Genomic DNA, 20,295 nt, shown 5'->3' with positions numbered 1-20,295 from the left:
ACGTGGAACAATCACTGACTGAGAATTAAATAAATACACGAGAGTATATATTTACATGTATACGCTATTTCTATTTGATTACGTGCAGAACGTATATTTTATTAATAGTAATACGTTTTTCTACAATTTTCCAATGGAAGATAGCGTTTCAGAGATGAACGTAAAGTGAAAACCAAATGAGGAAGAATTAAATTCGTCCTTTAGTATGCTCTGTGGAATAGAATACCATACCTGTTGAACAGGTCCAATCTTTTCCTTAATGATTTTCCATAAGCTTTAGATATAACATCAACTTTATGATCTGAAAATCATTTCCTTGTAAGACTCGAAGTATATTTCGGGACATTGTCCTGTTGAAATTGTCAAGTTAAAGGCATATTCCATTCAGCATACGGGAGCATGGTTTAATCTAAAATTGTACCGCATATATAGCGGTTTATTTTTTTATCAAAAAAATAGTTCCGACACCTCCCCATGAAAAAGAGGCCCAAACCATGTTTAAAGGCATTAGTGGTATAGCAGACTATTTTTGGGTGTAAACCCACGTCCTAGCATGCTTTCCTATTATTATTATTAAATTTGCAATCAGATCATAGGTTGCTAAACCATATCTATTCTTTGGTGTATGACACTACGGCCCACAGTATTTAAAATCGATCACTGCATACATACTACAATACTTAGTAATACATAAAGTACATTCACGATGAGTGGAATTATTCAACAAAGAAGTTCCATTAAATTTTGTGTGCGGAATCAAATTTCTGCTGCCTAAATGTTCAGAATGTTGGAAAAGGCCTTTTGTGATAATTGTTTGTCGCGAGCCAGACTTTTTGATTCGTACAAATTATTCGAAGTGGGTCGAGAATGCGTTGGCGACGAACCACTTCCAGGACGGCTATCAACATCAACTGATGATTAACACGTCAATAAAATTAAAGAATTGGGGCTTGAGAATCAACGATTAACAGTTAGAGATCCTACTGGCAGGGAGGGAACTGTGAAAACAACTTTGAAAGAACATTTGGACCTAAGAAAAGCGAATTGGCAGAATTGGTTCCAAAATCACTCAATTTTTCCGATAAACAGCGTTGCGTTAACGTCTTTGAAACAATGATTTACGAGTACCACGATGTCAAGAAACATATTATTACTGACGCTTAATCGGCCGAATACTGTCAAATTATCAAACAATATCGTGCCACAACCACCGTATTCGCCTGATTTAGCTCGGTGTGACTTCTGGCTATTCATCAAACTCAAGCGACCGCTCCGTGGAAACCGTTTTGAGTCAATTGAAGACATCGAACGTGAATCGCTACTTACTAAACATTGAAAGCTATTCTGGACTTTAACCACTGTTTAGAGGATTGGAAATTTCGTTGGCACAATTGTACTGTGGCCAAGGGTGATTACTTTGAGGTGGACGACATAGATTTTGCAGAATAAATTACAAATTTTAAAATTATGAAAAAAGTCCTATTATTTCTTGGTACATATGTATAAAATTGCCAATTATATTATATTAAAAAATTCGATTATTTATGCATTTAAATTTTTTCCACTCAATCAATGGAAAACTCAAATTAGCAGACTGGCTGGCAGATAAAAAATATTATATTGGTGATTTCGTTGACAGCGTAAATATGTATGTTTATGCATTTACATATATACACTTTCAATTAAAGGTATTTAGAAAGGCAAAAATTTGCATTTTTTTCTCTTTATAAATAAGTGTTTAAAAACAAATTTACCAGTTTCGGAGCTACTAACGAATTTACAATTGAATATAAATATGTGTAGTATATATATAGACAACCAAATAATATATAAAAAACGCTTCTTAATGACTGCAGCTAAGACCTAGAGTAACCAGTTTGAGTGCAACACAAATCTTTTTATCACAAAATACCAAATACAAACATACCGCAAAACTTGATTTTACATACATATACATATTATATATATGTACATATTTACATATATTATATATTATTTACATGCATACTTTGGCAGTTTGTCGTTTGCCAACTGTCTACAAGTATTCTTGAACTTAATTTGAAGAACATTCGTGTTGTCTAGTTGCGAAGTTTGCGAGGTAATTGTGCACTTACAGCCACACATACATACCTTTTTGAACTTGAACTTGATAGCTTAGATCCTTGAATTGTATATCGACGGGCTTAACGCGCTCTTTCAGCAGTTTACCGTGAGTTTCCAGCGTCATTTTTGTGTGTGCGCGATGCTAATTGAAGTTACTATTTTTAGTTTAACGTTATTTACTATTATTTTATATTATATGTAATATATTTATGTATGTGTAAATTTTATGTATATTTTTTTATTTTTATATGATCACAGTTGTTAAGAATTTCACTGAAATTATTTGCACTTCTAATTTAATACAACTGTCATTTAATTGTTTTGATTATATTTCTTAAGCACAGTGCACTCTCCACACTTTTATTGTTCCACGCCTTATTTTTATTTGTTTACTTTGTACATACATATGTATATAATTTGATTATTTATTTATTTTAATTAATTCATTTATTTTATTTTATTTTTTATTTTACTTTCATATTCTGGCAACACCATTGAAAATGTGTTCCTCTTCGCATAGTAACAGTAAAAAATCACCTGGAATACATTTTAGCTCCAACTGTAATGAAATTACAACAAAAAAGTCAATCAGTACAAAGGGGTAAGTCAAAATGTAAAATTCTATTAACCTTAAGACATGCAACATTTTTTCAAACATACAAACATACATACATATTATAAAACTACACACATTAAAAAAAAAACAACAAAAGCAAACAGCAGCATAAATAATTTCGCGCTTCCGAAAATTCTAAAGGTGCTCGTGTTTTGACTAAAGTTTCACTTACCTACATTTGTAAGTAAGTTGCTTTAAAGCGACTTGCTAACGATTTTTGTTTTTGTTTTTGTAACACACATTTAATTATTTGTCTCAGCTCGGAGGTTTCGCATTACAGAACCCAAACAGTTGCCGACTTTTTCTATAGTATTTAGTATTTCGTAACAAAACAATCACTCAAATTCCAATTCCGCACAAGAGTCAAGAAAGCAGTTAAAAATATACAATCATTTATGTTTGTTTACAACATGCAGTAGCGCAAGGAAGCCAAGTGTCACTAACACCTGTCAAACTCAAAACAATACCAACCACAATGTTTTTGAAAATCCGTAATTAACTATATGACATTTCACAATATTATGGGTTTTGATAATTACGGATACTGCAAAGTATGTACATATGTATACATGTACACTTAAGTCCACATATAAATATGTACATATTTTAAAACATGAATATTTGTATGTGCATAAATCTGTAGAAACCCTGTAGGCAAAAATATTACGCCTAAATGAGAATTGGTGGAAATATTGCTAAGAAACTTCAGGTCTGTTTCTTTCTAGTAGATGATGACTTCATAAACGAAAAAATTATAGTGTTTGTGCTTAAAATTACTATGTAAGTTTCACCGATTTCAGGTGTTACTTCTTGCCTTTATTTTTTTTTTTTTTTTNTTTTTTTTTTTTGTTTTTGTTTTTTTTTTGTGACATGGTGTTCGGATTCATAAATACAAGTTTTCTACCCGCAACAACGAAGTAAATTTCGGACTAATTTTTTTATTTGACAGCTCTTTGAGTATCTTCAATTGCCCACAGAAACTTTTACCGCATACCTGCCGTCGACGGCATAACCTTACGGTTCTTTTTTCAGCAACTAGATCAATACAATGCGTTGATCAGCACACCAAATAATAAATGCTTTTTACACTATTTTTTGGTTCTAATAGGTTGGATGAAAGGGAACCCCTTTTAACATAGGTTGGGTTCGAGGCCGATCTAAAACCTATGCCATGTTATGGATCCGGAACCCGTCCGCAGTGCGACTCAACGCTGAATTGAATTTTTCAATCCTACCTGTCTTTAGGTTTAAGCCACAGCCACCACAAATCTCCCTATAGAGCCAAACCTAATGAAAAGATTTGAGCTAACTTCAAGGGCTAACTGCTGCCCATAGTACCACATTAAAATCTCCAGCCAATAGCTTTGCAACTACCAGTTGAGCACCCAAGAACTCAATGACCAGTGATATTTTTCGTTTGAACTTCAAATGCCTTTTCATTAGAAGGAAACTCATTCAAAATCTATAATATCAGTGCAAGATGAGTATTATGGTACTATTTCTGACAAATACTACATTTCGAGGCAAGCCAAGTGAATATTGATTTTAGTTGCCTCTTATGACGTGCATACCATACCACGGACAAATTCTATCCATTCCTCGTTGGGGTAAATATTTATTGGTCAGACATACATACATACATATGTATATGGAGCACTGAGCCATTTTAATCTGTAAGTCAGAGAGGGTTATAAAAAGAATAAATCAATCGTAATCGAAATCTGACTCAAATCTTTATTTGACTGCTCTTTGAGTGTCGCTAATTGGCCATAGCAGAGATTTCGAAATATAACACCGCAACCATAGACAGTTAGAATTGAAAATACTCATATACCAAATACTCATAACCAAGTAAAGTTTAAATTGAGCACAATCGAACACAAAACTTTTGGCATATATTTACCAGTGACGTCAATTTAGCAAGGAATTGTGAAGACAATGTAGATAAAATGTCAAAAACGTTTAATTCTATCAACCACGTGACATTGTTTGACAATAGAGTACATTTTCCAGCATTCAAGCTTAAATATGATTTATATAATGTTTAACTTTGTTCATGACAGATCAGATCACTCAAAATAGTTGAATGTCCAGAGCACATCAGGACAACACAAATAATTATGTAATCATATCTGTACCTTCATATTAGATTCTGCGAAAATTTATAAACCAAATTTTAAAGTCAGCTCTTCTGTTATTTGTTTATTCATGAAAACTGGCTGAAATTCTTCACACATGCATAGAAGCAGAAATTAGGCCCATATAATTCCTTAACACATTTAGAAGCAGACATTACAACAATGGAATTCTTTAATACTATTAAAAATACGATTTACAATAATTATTAGCAAAACCTCTACCTAAATCTTATCTAATCTAGATAGGAAATCAATTAGGCTACTTAAATTGCTTCCTACTCGTCGCATTGTGATATACATAGATAATTATATGTTCCCATGTATTTTTACCATATGCAATGTAATTTTATACAGCGGGGTACATCTTATAGCCGCTCGCCTTTACAACACTGCGTATTTTCACAAAGCTTTAAAGATTACATACATTAACAATCACAAAATGCTATTATAAAAATTTACTGTTACTTTTCCGATCGCTACTAAATAGTGAAGAATGCTGCAAGTCAATAATTAAAGTTTATTGTATACACTTATAACACGGACAACGTCGTGTCAAGTATCGACTTATTTATACCTACAATTCTTAAAGTAATGATAGACTATTACGATAGACTGGTTAGCGCGTGCAGTATTTCGTATCAAAGTTTAGAATAATTTAAAGCATTTGCGATTTTTTTATAATATATTGGAAAGGCTGTACGATATTTTATAGCACCTTAGAATAATCGATATTGATATGGAGTTGTAATATAAAACGTTGGGAAAGCTTATGAAAAATAACGAAACAACATATAAGTATTCTCTTTGTTCTTCCTTTTCGCTGTTTGGCACCAATTAGAGATTCCAAGTGTAGCCAGGTCCTTCCCCACCTTCGGGTACTACGGCGAATACTCTCAGAGCTGGAGTGTTTTCATCCATTCGGATGACATGACCTAGCCAACCATGTAATGTCGTCGTTACATCGACTGCGGTATTCGCCAATGTCATTGCGAAATCTTCCGCAGAACCTTTTTTTCGAAAACTCGGATCGTCAACACATCAGATGTTGTCATCGTTCATGCCTCTGCACTATATAGCAGAATGGGGATGATGAGTGACTTGTAGAGTTTAGTCTTTGTTCGTGGAGAGAGAACTTTATATTTAAACTCCAGCCGATCTGCACACTATCTTAATTACGTTTCCTTGTGCTGACAGAAGCGCAAAAAATCGAACTGTTTTCATTCAAACGTCCTTACACTTCCATCTATTTAATAAGAATTAAATAATAAGTAATCTGTTCATAACAATTATCTTGAACACTTTAATTTATGGTAGTGAGATTTTATAGTCCATAAATTTAACACTCAGATTGTTAATAACCTAAGCTGGGCTCAATTAAATTGTAATAAATACACAAGCGAAATCAAAGTTCAAGGTGCGAACTTATCCTTACTATTTGCGCCGCTCGTGTGTTCTATTGTAGCCTATTAACTAATAAAGAAATTCTTTAGTCATTGCATTCCATTTCAATTTATTATTCTTTATTATCACAAATCTTATTAGAATTGTCAAGTTAATCAACTAATTGGAGTTTGCATTCATTTGAATACAAAGTAGACCAGACTATTCTAATTGTCTTTATACATTTAGTTATAAAAAGGACAAATTTTGTTTTAATAAAAATTTAATTTTTACTTTAAGAATGAAGTTCATTTAGTCCAGAACTTCAAATAGCACTAATATTGGGTAGTCGAAAAAGTCTTTTCGTATTTCGTCAATAGATGTCGTTGCAGTCGTATATCTCCAGTGCTACCAATCGCATGGTATCATACCATATAGTGTTGGAAAGGCGAGATTTTAAGCTTCATATAAGAAAAAAAATTTAATCCGGTAAAGTTGAAAAAAAGTTACAGCTGTTCCATAATGCGTGAAAATAATGAAGAAATTCGATATATTTTGAAATTTTTTTTATAAAAATGGGAAGAATGCCACACAAGCATCGAATGAAATTTGTGAATTTTACGGAAACGATGCTGTGTCAGTTCATGTAGCATAACAATGGTTCGCTCAATTCCGTTCTGGAATTTTCGATATGAAAAATGCAGCTCGCACTGGACGACCTAGCGTTGAAAAGGTCGATGAAATTATGGAAAAGATTGACCAGGACCGTCACAAAAGCAGCCATGGCATCGCTAAGAAACTTAACATTCATCATCAAACGGTTGTGAACCATTTAAAAAATGATATCTACAAAAAGAAGCTCGATGTTAGGGAACCACCTGAATTGTCTGTGAAAAATTTAATGCTGCGATTCTTTGCTGAAACGAAATGAAATCGAACCATTTCCGAAGCGAATGGTAACAGGAGACGAAAAGTGGGTCAAATTTGACAATAATATGTGAAAAGATCATCGTCCAAGCGTGGTGAAGCTCAACAAATGGTCGCAAAGCCAGGATTGACACCTCGAAAGGTTATGCTGAGTGTGTAATGGGATTTTAAAGGAATCATTCACTATGATCTGCTCCAGCCCGTTCGAACGATTAATTCAATATTTTACCATCAACAACTCAAAAAGTTGAAGCAAGCAGAAAGGGCTTCGTCTTCCATCAGCACAAATTGGGAGAGTGTGGCTGGGAAGTTTTGATGCATCCACCCTATAGCCCTGACCTTGCACCATCGGACTACCATTTGTTTCGGTCAATGCAGAGCTCTCTTAATTTAGTAAAGTTTCCTTCAAAAGAAGCCTGTGAAGATTACTTTTCGCAGTTTTCGCCGAGAATCCAGAAAAATTCTACACTGATGGAGTAATGTCTCTAGCGGAAAAATGGCAAAAACTGGTCGTCCAAAATGGTACATATTTGGTTCATAAAAGTTCATTATAAATGCATAAAATAAGTTGAAGTTTGATGAGAAGTACGAAGTACGAGACTTTTGCGACTACAAATATATTATATTTCTGGGAACGGCATAAAAGAAGCTTGTTTGTTTTAAGAAATTTGTAGAATATTTAAGAGTGAATACTCATAGCTCTTCAATTAGTTTTTAATAGGTAAATTCTCGCACCAATCCCAAACAATTACGATTCTAGATCGAATGAACCATGTATGACCCGGATAGGTCCAGATATGTAAACTGCGCGGGCAAACCGTACCAAAACAAAATTTTTTGCTAGATCAGTACAATCCTTTTATAGATTATTGTGATGTTTTATATCCATATGTCCACTAGAGTCTGTTTCGCAGCCATATATGTATGTATGTTCCTCGCAAACGAGTTTGCTTGAGATTTTGTGCTTCCAACGGAATCACGACTAAATTCTGACCAAAGTACTTTGAACGTTTAATGAAATAATTTTTTTCCACACTTCTTAATTGATATTATTTAATTAGTATTCTGTTTTATTTTTTTTTTTTTTTTTAATATTACACACTCCTGTTAATTTCTTAACTTTGCTGCTATATGTTTATCAATATTTTGTTTTTGTTGGTTTGTTTTCAATCACCTTTGAGGCCAACAAATACACCACACTACGTTGCAATCCCACAAACACAATCACTCAAACGCTTATCCCAACTTTACTAACCACAAAAAACAACAATAACAACTTGACTTGACAAAAGCAAATGAAGCGACCAAAATATGTATATTTATACTTAAGCGCGAAATATTCGAACCCGTTTAGTAAGCGCGCAATGCAAAATCAGACTGCCGCGTGCTATAGGAAACGGACCGTCTTACCCGGTAACCACTTCGCCAAAAACTACGGAAGCGAATCCAACAACGAATTACTTAAAACCAGATGAGCTCGATTGCCCAATAAAATACAAAATAATAAACACACACACACGCTCAAAAAATAGAAATACAATAAAATAAAATTTACAAACTGCGCGCAGGTAACCGAAAAATAACAAAAACTACAAATAAATAAATGAAAAAAAACTAGTAACGCACGAAAAAGCATAATATAACAGCAGCGCTCAGCATTTATTGATGCAAATAGCGTCGCGAAGTCAAAGTGCCAGAATCAAAAGCAAAGCAGCACCAACAATAGCAGCACCAACAACAAAAATCGTAGGTAAATACGTATATGGCAGAATATAAAGAAATATTTCCGAAACAAAAGTTATGAAGACAAAAGGCATTTCGACATATTAGCATTGTTGGTGGATGAGTCTTCAAGAATAACAGCAACAACAACCTTAACAATAACATAACAACAACCTAATATGTCAACATACAAACACAATTATTATTAACTCAACAACCTTCAAGCAGCAAGGTAAACTATGGAATTTCAAAAATAAATAAACGAAAAGAATTTAAAAATATTTAAATATGTACATAAAATATGTATAAAAAAAAGAAATTTAAAAATTTAAGTCAAAATTTAATAAAAGTGAAATAATTAAATATTCAATATGAGATGGTTAAGCGTATAAAAAGGCGTGGGGTGCTGGATAAGTTTATATTATTTTATTTATTTATTATTTTTTTATTCAAAGTTAAAAAACAAGAAAAACGTTCACTTTTACTACATCGAAGCTATAATACCCTTCACAAATACAAAATATTCCTTAGAGAAATTTGATTTAGATCAGCTAGTTTGTAAGGCAGCTATATGCTATAGTGATCCGATATGAACAATTTCTTCGGAGATTTACAAACTTCTTGAAGACATCTCTTCAAATGAGAATGTTTTCCATACGATAGTTACATGGCTTTCCACGTGTATAAAATAGCATTTTTTCTTATACAAAAAATGTAAGAGAAATAAATTCTGAAATTTTCAGAAAAAAATATTTTTACCTCGGCCTTTGCGACGCCGAAACCACCGAAAAAAATATGCGCCCGAATTGGCAGGATAAATCCTTACAGGATCATTTACAGTTAAAACCTTAACTTATAACTTGGATGAAGGAAAAAACAGAAAATTGGATTCTTGACAGACATTTTTACAAAAAAATATAAAAATTTCAGTGAAAATTTCGCTACATTGTTTTTTTATTCAAATAGTTGTAATCGAAAAAAGTAATCCTTTGTCCAAGTCCTTGTATCTCAAAGAATTGAGTAAAATTTGATGAAGATCGGTTGAATAGTTGTCGAGAAATTTTGCCAACCGACTTTAAAATCACAGTTACGAGAAAAACGCGTGTAAAGACGGCGCATTTAGCCTAGCCAGCCTCGAGGGAACGAGTTCCCAAGTCTGTACCTCCGAAATTATTACTTGAAACAACTTAGAAACTAGATCGATTATTTGAAAGCCGTAAAATTAATTCCGATCGTTCAGTTTGTATGATAGCTATATACTATAGTGATCCACAATCGGTAGTTTCGACAAATACGCTAGTTCTTGAGGAAAAAGGACGAATAAAATTTCAAATCAAAATCTCAAAAACTGACGGACTAGTTCACGTATACACAGATAGACAGATAAAGCTTAATCGACTCAACTTGATCGTATATACATATATCTTATAGGGTTTCCGAAAATTCCTTTTGGCTGTTACAAAATTCGTAGCAAACTTGATATGCCCCGTTCAGGGTATAAAAAAATTACAATATAATTCACAAAATAATCTTGTAGAAAAGACAAAGCCATTCCTATGACAGTATGTTCGCAGTACGTTATATTTCTTCTTATTGCTATACCTTAAACACTAGGCACATTTATAAGGAACCAGAGCACACGTTAGACTGTGCAGCATACGCTTAAAGTGCGCGCAGTAATCCTTGGATCATCATTCCTGCATAACTTTTAATTAAAATCAAACACACGTTTATGAGGAAATGCTCAAATCTTTCTAGAAATATATTAACTGAAAATCTCAGTTTGAATCACAGATGATCAGTATTCCGCTGTTTACTGCTGCCGGACGGATAGTAGCAATTAATGAGGAATATGAACTTGAAGAGATATGCATATTAATAAGAGTTTGCAGACACATTGATATTAACAAACGTTCAGCAATATTCTATACTCGTTGTTTCTTTCGAAACGGAACGCTGACTGCGGTGCAAAGGCACAAAAAAATTTTCCACTGCCCCAAGGCAAGTCAACGCAAATGTGCGTTGTCAGCTACATATGCTAATAAGTTTCAGGGCTTTAAACGTTCAAAAATTAAATGTCAGCAAGTTGTAGTTGAGTCTGGCATGCCAACTCCGCACATTTAATTGGAGCTACACAGTTCATAAAGAAGCGATCATAGTTATAGGCCCTTATGAAGTTTTCACTCTTCAGCAGTTCTTTGTAATGGCGAGATATAGCTATTGTACATTGTACGAGGGTTGTTTTGTAAATGACATAGTATTTTCATGAAGAATTTATTTTTTAGACTATATTTTCTATATTTAACTGTTTTTAATTTGAGAAGAGTGCCAAGCCACGACAGAGAAATGAAAAATACTCCATTTCAAATACTTACCGGGGTCTTGTTTGAGTGTATGATTTGAGCGTGAGAAAAGAGAGATCCTTTTTATTTAAAAGACTTTCATCTTTCGTTCTAAAAACGGGACAGAGCAAACCGGGTGAGAGCAAACCGATCTTTGGACGGAAAGATGGAAGCCTTTTAAATAAAAAAACATATTTCCTTTCTCGCCCTGTGTATCATAATCCAACATCATATCATCATTATTATATGATAAAAATTTCAGGTTTACAATATCAAATCGCCTCGTTTGCTTGGGTTTTTTAATTTTAAAAATTTATTTGTGATATTTTGTATACATTTTTTTATACATCTTTTGTCATCCTGTATAGTATACAGTATCCGTCTGTATTCTTGACATATACGAGTGCAAATGCAATATACTTCATTAATTTCAATGTCATATGCTTTATTAATAAACCTGCGCTTAATAATCATTATCTGTTATCTATACTTACATGGATTTTTTGCATTAAATAATTGTATTTTACTATCTACAAGCATATAGACAGGCTTAATGGGTTTTATTTGTAAAGGTGTGTCCAACTGAAGGTTCGTCGCCTTCAAGTTATATTAATTATGAGCGAAGTAATATGATTGTCAATGACTAAGAACACGAGCACATTGTTTACAGTACCTCGTCTTTATAAAGATTCATCTTTTTGTTCTAGTATTGTTCTTGATATACAATATAAAGAGTTATCTGATATGAAGAAAACTATCTAATAAAGATACATATCGTCACATAAAATGCAAAACGACGTATCATCGAAAATCGCTGGCATTATATATAATAACCAATATATAACCATTTTATAACCAAAACTTATACATTTGTACATTTTTTTCTAATTATGTTATACTTGTAATCATTGATCGAGGTCCACGGAAACCAATAGAGTTGAAATGAAGATTTCATATTAAAACGTATTAAGCATTTTTAAGATTTTTCTCAGAATTTATTATATCTTATTATTCTACAAGGTGCTTTCAAAGTAAATTTTTTGACAAAATCAATTTATTTTGTTCAAAATAGTCTCCTTCTGCTGCAACACAGCTTTTTGCACGGTCCAAAAGCATGTCGAACGAGTGTTTTAGCTCGTTGCCGGTGCAAGCCTTTTGAATGGCCTCTACGTCTGCATAACGCTTTCCTTTCATGGGCAAATGCATTTTTCCGAAAAGGAAGAAGTCACACGGTGATATCAGGTAAATACGGGGAGTGGTTAATGGTTAAAATGTGATCTTTGATCAAATAAACCTCTTTAATCATTTCCTTCGAATGTTGGATTCTGAGCAAATTTTTTTTTTTCGTCAGTCAATTTGTGTAGAACAAACCGTGCACACACCTTTCGTAAGCTCAAATGTTCGGTCAAAATGCTTTTTCAATTCCATTTCCATAAATTTCAATTATGATTTCGGCTGATTGATGAATTCACGCACAGTTTCGATGGAATTTCCGGTCATCATGGATATTAATTGACCCACATGTTGATCGTCATTTATGTCCTCACGACCACTTTGAATACTTTGAAACCACTCGTTCATTCTGGTACGGGATAGGCAATCATCGCCATAAACTTGTATCATGAATTGAAACGTTTCGGTAAAAGTTTTACCAATTTTAAAACAAAATTTAATGTTGACTCTTTGTTCGAAGCTCATTTTCGCACACACAAACACAAACACACTGACACTTAAAACGCAATAACTTCACTCTATGAAATATCATGAAATGCTCACTGCAATCGATAAAGATAGCATATTCTAACGCATCAGTCGACATATAGATGGCGCCACCAGGAGGCGTTAGATTCAAAAAGTCCTGTTTAAGTTCCTGTTTGGAAAGCACCTTGTTTTATTGTACAATTTTATGTCTCTGGGTTCAATAATCATAAGGCGACGATAACAAAGGTTTATATATCGTTTTATTTTCATTATTTAAGCAATGAGCCCAGTTGATACAATATTAATGTGTCATACACTAAGTCAATGTTCGTTAATTTGTTTAAATGTGCATATATACATACATATGTATATACCATATATCACATTTGTATATAACTACTTACAATTCATTTTAATTCTGTCAACCCTCAGTTCCAACGAATATTGAAATACAAGATCACTTTTACGAATATGCGAGTGGAACACCGACTTAAAACAAGTCATGTTTTTTTAAGCTGTTCCTTTAGTTACTGCAGTTCATTGACTTTATCAAAATACTTTAGAGAGGTTAAAAAATCTCTCCTAGGAAAAAACAATAGTTTTACCAGTCAAATATTTCAAACTTTTTGCTTGAAAGATTGTTTTTGCGGGGAGTTTTTCTCCATTACATGATGAAGATATTATTATAGTTTGAACAAAACCTTGACCGAAAGTCATCGAATTTTAAAGGAAGATTATGGTGAACATGCTCTAGCAGAGCGCACGTGTCAAAAGTGGTTTAAACGATATATAAGTGGTGATTTTGAATTGGAAAACGAAGTCCTTTTGCCAGCTAATTTACCGGAGAAAGCGAATATTCATAACGTCAAAGGTTTTGGTCAGCATTGGGCGGTATCAGAAGGATGTTTTATGAGCTTCCTAAACCGGATGAAGCCAATAATGGACATCACTACCTACAACAATGTGTAATCAATTAGTTCCCTTAAATATTGTATATATGACCTGTTTTGGACTGTGATAAGCAGTTTTTGCTTACTAAGTGTTCTAATAATACCTTACATAATTGATATAATACCCAACTTATGGTATAAGTAAACACTAAATCGCGGTTGGTAAATATATAATGTATGTACGCAATGTGTCATTATTTATAATTTAAACTTTATATGTGGTTTATTTAATTTATGTTCTAAAACCCCCTACACGTGTATTTCAAGGAACGTTGAAAACTGCTTTCATATCCATGAAACAATTGCTTTTTATCGCACTCGCATCTGTAAGTATTTTGCTTTTCTTAATCACGTTTCACATATTTAGTGACACGAGCTTGACTTTTGATACTTCAAAACCGTACTAAATTGTAATTAAATTGCAGTGTTACGGTATACATTTATATAATGCGATTTTTAGCTTCGCGAACTACAAAAACGACACGCGCTGTTGTAGAAAAATAATTGCATTTGCCAAATAAAAGAAGTCGGAGTCCGAAGAATATGACGGCATGGGGTTCCGTCGCTGCCAACCAACCATCAAACACTAGTCTAGTCCTACGTAGGCCAATAATTTATAAAAGGCTCAAAAAGAAAATATCAAATTTAAAAGGCTTAACGTGTTAACATAGCAAAATATATCCGACAGCTTGGTATTGGTCCAAACTCCACTTGTAGCAAAGAATTCTTATATATAACTATCTGAAAGCATTTCAATCAGGTTCTCGATGAGGCAGTTCTAACTGCTTTTCAAATCAGCTTTGTGCCACCCCGTAGCTTTCATAACTCATGAAGTAATTTCCTAATTCATAGTAGTTGAGAACACTGTGTTTGTTTTCGGGTCTCTGAGGGATCTCAGGTTATTAACCTCGCTAAAGGTAACCAAATTGATCAATGGCCTTATTATAGGCATATGACCGCAGAAAAGTTGTGAACTTTGCTACAAGTGAAGAAATGGGACACAGACTTTAACAAAGGGATAATTGTTGATTTCATGAAAGACTTCAAAAAGGGTTGTAAACCTCGCTAAAGGTAAGGAGGTAAAGACGTTGCTAAAGATAAACAAATGGGTCAATGGGCTTAGGGATGGTTGCTGATTTCACTAAAGGTAGAGAAAGGGTTCAATGATATCATCATATGTCAATAGCCGCAGAAAAGATTTTTGACTTCGCTAAAGTTAAACAAAAGTATCAAGAAATGTTGTGAACCTCGCTGAAGGTAAAAGGGAGTCAATAACCTTAGGAAGGGTAGTTGAATATTTAAATATTTTCTTTTTAAGGTAGTAGTCTGGTAACCTGGGTTCAAAAAATCGAAATTTTTTTGCTTAATTTGAAAGTACGATGTCTTGAAAATATACTGTGAAAATTTCAGACAAAAATTCGAAATATTTCGGGAGTTATAACAAGTTTCCTAGAGCACCTCTGGCTGTTCGGGTCGGTCCTTGTCCTAACTATTTTCTGCTACTACAAATTTAATTACAAATTACAATTTTAAACAAATTTTAATTTTAAACTACAACATTGTAGATAAGGTATAAAGTTGGGATGTATATTTTTCTGATATTTATAGTCGTAAATGAAACAAGTGTGTATCTGTGTCTTAAAGATTACTATATTTAATCTGAGACTGGCAATCGGTCTTACTTTATCATTGGATGATTACTTTATCGTTGGACTTACTAGATCTTAGGGGCTTTATACTTTTTATTAAACTTTATATTAAAACCGCAATTTTCGATTTCATAAGTCTTCTTTGAAGAAAGCCAACGAGTAGCGGTTCACGTAAATGCACTCACTTTACTATTTAAGTAACCAAAAACAGTCTCGAATAGTGTTAAGACCAAAACAAAAACAAACATGTGTAGCGCAATATTTTGCATACATAAATTGAAGGTGCAGTTCGTTTCGTTTCTACTAGTCGAATGCTGTAATTTCCTTGAACTTGTTGCTCAACCACTGCACACACACACACACACACACACACATTAGTATACAAATAATTTACAAATAAAAAACACCGACGTACACTTATTTTCGGTAGGCTCGCACCAAAAACTAAATAACGAATGTAAACAAAAGCCGGCAGCCAGAAATGAGCACGAATACTCGATAAATGGGAGAACCGAAGCGTGACGAATTGCGACCGTATAAAATGGATGTTGCAAGCGCGACGGTGAGCAACTGTAATTGAATGACCGCGAAAATGCGCAAACATAACAAATACACAGCATATATTTGGTATATAAGTAAGTATTAGTAGTGTAAACAAGGTGCAAGTGCAGCATGGCGATAGACGTGAGAGGAATACGCAAGGCGATTTGTCTTCTAATTATGGGCAAGACGGCTCCAACACGCCACTTGCCGGCGCCTAGATATCAATTACAAAAGCAGTGACAAAGCAGTTTGATTTGTGAAAAGTTTCAGGGTTTTCTTTTCAATGGCGCCGCTAATTAAATTATAAATACGAGATTTAAAGGACATACAATATGTAAGCATAAATGCGGGTGTTTGTTTTCCTTACAAAATATTAGTACTTGCGAAGTACCAAAATGATGGCCGCAGAATGTGCGGAGATTATGGACAAAAGCACCTGGCTTCGCTTGGAATCTCCAATTGGCGCCACTTAGCGAAACGAAGAAACGACTGGTGCACTGTCGTTCACTCGGCTATAATCACGTAAGCGGTGCCTACGTCAGTAAAGAAGAATCTTACGTTCTTCTATAAGGATATAAAATGTATTTTATACTTTCAATATTTTCGTGGAGCTAATACCTCTCCCACTCAAAATTTCTAACACTTAGTGGAGCTAGGTTCAACCAAAGCCCAGCTCTCGGTACGCGAAAGTGACCATGAGAGTTTGTTTATAAAAATTATAATTCTCATAAAACGCATATAAGCCGGTGGTAGCAAGGATAGACTACACTTCACCAAATGGAAACAATTTTGTTAATATTACTCATACGCATTGTCAAGTCGATCCAAACTCAGTTTGTAATAAATTTAATTTCAGCGTATCATTACGTAGTGGCCTTGTAAAACTTTTTTAGTTTTAAGATATTAGTGGTTCCCAACGACGTTACTAAAAGACCTAGGAAGCGTATTGTTCCGACTTTTGCAAATTAAGCAGATTGGAGATAGAGTTTAATATGTTACTATATCCAGATCCAAATTACGATGGAGTTACCACCGATTCGCAAGAGAATTAGAGCTTTTCATCTATAATGGCTGGTTATTTTACCCTCAGAACTCCAGTCTAGAGGAGTGGGTTTATAGAAGTATTGGGAAGTGTTTGAAAAATGTCAAACGGTATCCTGACACTGTACGGAATTAATCCTTACTTTATCCCGCAAAAGTCTATTCTTTCTCCAAAATAACCCTATTTAGCTGGGTAAGCATTGTCAGATTTTATGTTAGGAGTTGGATAAAGTTACTTTTGCAGTGAAAAATCTTCACTTCACAGTTCATGAAAATAAAAAGGTTAGTTTAGCGAAATTGGACACCTATAATTTCGCTAAACTAACCTTTTTTCAGTGGTCTCATTAGGGATGATTAACACTCAGAAAAAAACAGACACTGCCATTCAATTATACTATATGTTTTTCAATTTCTTCCGTTGTCTATGTTAATAACCTTTTATCTTCACAACTAATATTTCGAATTATTTCGAAATCAACCGTAAAATTTTTATTATTCGTTATTAACTTATTGACAATTCACTTATTTAATCACATTCAAAAGTTATTCTACTTCCACAATAAGAACATAAGTGATCTATGTGAATTACGTCCATATATCGCCATGATAAGAAATTTTCATGAAACCTTTATTTTCATTCATCACATTATATCCGATAATTCGAAGCAATTAAAACGTCACGATCGAAAAAACATAATTCGGTTATCTTTTGTTGCAAAACAAAAACATTATACGACACGCGCCTCGCAATTGATTGTTGCTGCCACATCGAGTCGCCTAAGGAAACTACTGAAATACTAAAATTTTGCCAGCATTGATGAACATACCATAAACGAATTTCTATGTATAATATGTATGTGTGCTTGTATGTAGGCATTGGTCATGCATATGCACATAATAATCTTAGGTTGTTCGAAATAACAACGGTTGCGGGCCCGAGTTACATGTGCAACATGTGGTTTGTGTCTGATCTAGATAAAGTGAAGGTGTACACCCCACCACATAAGTATAGTTAATCAAAAATTATGATACAAATTAAAAGGAAGGAAAGAGGTCGAAACTCTATAAAATATGTATAAGTATAAGTGATTAAAATGACGAGTCGAGTCGATTTAGTCATATCCATTTTTCTAGCCATCTCTACACATACGGACTAGACCTTAAATTTTTGAAGTATCCATCTGAAAATTTTCGGATCCCAGTACATATAGTTGACTTTGATGTAAAATATTGGTCAATGTTGAGATATATAAATGAAAATCAGGGATAATCCTTCCCGGAAAATGGTATCTCTGTATGTTGAATCGAGCCAATACTTCCTTAGACCCCATATAACTACTATAAAAAATTTCGAACTTTGTACCGCACTTATCGGACAATATATGAGTTATGCCAATAAAAAAAAGGAGAGCGTATTTTACTGTATATTTGTGCCTAAAATAAATGAATTTGAGCGAAAACTTTACCTACACTAGGGTGTAACTAATATCAGGATTTTCGACATACAGCTGACTATTTGATTGGTTTTTAGTATGTGGCATCTTAAAAGTACTATATGTGGTAGTGGGAAAAATATATAAAATTGGGTCGATACTATACCAAATGGTTGAAGTTTTGCACCTTAAAGTATTTCGCTTTCTTTGAATCTTGCAAGTTGTATGAGTATAAGCCCTTCCATACCTTGTGTATAAATCAGGAAGTGGATTTACTAAGTCTTTTTTACCATATATAAATGTGCATATAGTACATACATACATACATCACTCTTTAATATCATCAGTTAAAAAGCGAACCCATAACCTTCGTACTAACAGCCGCCTTGCAACAAACAAGAGCACTCCAAACCAGGGCCAGTGCCGCTTTTATTTGGCGACTAATGCGCAGAGAGCATTGCGACCACTGCCTTTCCTCCAAATGATATCATTTTTACGATGAATGCGAATAACGTTGTTGTTGTTGCTATTTTACGCTATCTATGTGTGCATTTGACGATTTTTGTTGTAGGTGTAATATGGTTTTTTTCTGCCGTTGGTTTTTGTTTTTGTGCATTTTCTATGGCAATTTCTTGGTGTGGACTCTTGCAATTTTTGTTGTTGCTTATTACACTCACGAAGTCAATTGAATGGCGTTCGCTGACTGTGGCCCACACACTAATGCACTCATCTAACCATACAAATGGCACAATCAAAGCATTAGAGTGTTTATTGTGCATGCGTACTTACAAATCTCTACATACATATATATGTATGTACGTATAAATATTTATAAACAAATATGTATATCTACTCATATAAATATGTACATATGTATGGAATGTTGCAAATATGTATAAATTTTTTTAAAATACATATACACGTATACATAAGTAGATATGTATTCGTTTGTATGTTTACTGTAATTACATTAGAAAGCAAAGTGAGCATACAATTATTATCAGCAAACAAACAGCAACAAAAGTTCTTTATTTACTCTGCTGCGTAAGAATTGCAATAATGAAATTGGCGTTAGAGTATTGTTGGTGGGGGCAATTGACACAGGGCAAAGCTATCATAATTTCATGTCAAAGGATATCGTCATGTGAAGCACACCAGTTGCTTCCAAGAAAATTAAAAAAATGGAATGGTAAGGAAGGGCTAAGTTCGAGTGTCACCGAACATTTTATACTCTCGCATCAAATACCGTATTTGTGTAAAGTTTTATTCTGCTATCATCATTGGTTCCTAATGTATATATTATACAGAGAAGGCATCAGATGGAATTCAAAATAGCGTTATATTGGAAGAAGGCGTGGTTGTGAACCGATTTCACCTATATTTCGTACATGTCATCAGGGTATTAAGAAACTATTATATACCGAATTTCATTGAAATCGGTAGAGTAGTTCCTGAGATATGGTTTTTGGTACATAAGAGGGCGACGCCACGCCCATTTTCAATTTTTAAAGAAAGCCTGRRTGCAGCTTCTTTCTGATATTTCTTCCGTAAAATTTAGTGTTTCTGACGTTTTTTGTTAGTCGGTTAACGCACTTTTAGTGATTTTCAACATAACCTTTGTATGGGAGGTTGGCGTGGTTACTATCTGATTTCTTCCATTTTTGAACTGTATATGGAAATGCCTAAATGAAACAACTCTGTAGAGTTTGGTTGACATAGCTATAGTAGTTTCCGAGATATGTACAAAAAA

The 20,295-nt window shown here is 33.8% G+C and overlaps 1 protein-coding gene across 9 annotated transcripts in view; it reads right to left on the bottom strand.

The window, feature by feature from the left end:
- The window catches only part of LOC108978588 (ATP-binding cassette sub-family G member 1), a 48,573-nt gene that overhangs the window by 14,269 nt on the left and 14,009 nt on the right, over nucleotides 1-20,295 (bottom strand). The window contains exons 1-3 of one of the 9 annotated variants that reach the window (XM_018948950.1): nucleotides 17,739-17,876; nucleotides 15,944-16,098; nucleotides 2,131-2,662 (exon numbers count right to left, since the gene is read on the bottom strand). In XM_018948950.1, the coding sequence (XP_018804495.1) occupies nucleotides 2,131-2,227 (97 nt within the window). In that variant the 5' untranslated portion in view covers nucleotides 2,228-2,662; nucleotides 15,944-16,098; nucleotides 17,739-17,876. Of the gene's footprint in view, nucleotides 1-2,130; nucleotides 2,663-2,891; nucleotides 3,105-8,338; nucleotides 8,357-8,419; nucleotides 8,683-15,943; nucleotides 16,101-17,738; nucleotides 17,877-20,295 lie in introns of those variants that run through there. The other 8 variants (XM_018948951.1, XM_018948947.1, XM_018948954.1 and 5 more) reach the window with 8 other exon arrangements.

Source organism: Bactrocera latifrons, unplaced genomic scaffold (assembly GCF_001853355.1).
Source record: "Bactrocera latifrons isolate USDA-ARS-PBARC rearing strain unplaced genomic scaffold, ASM185335v1 scaffold_124, whole genome shotgun sequence".
NCBI lineage: Eukaryota > Metazoa > Arthropoda > Insecta > Diptera > Tephritidae > Bactrocera > Bactrocera latifrons.
Note: the sequence above shows the minus strand (reverse complement) of the source record. Positions and strands in the feature narration are given on the sequence as shown.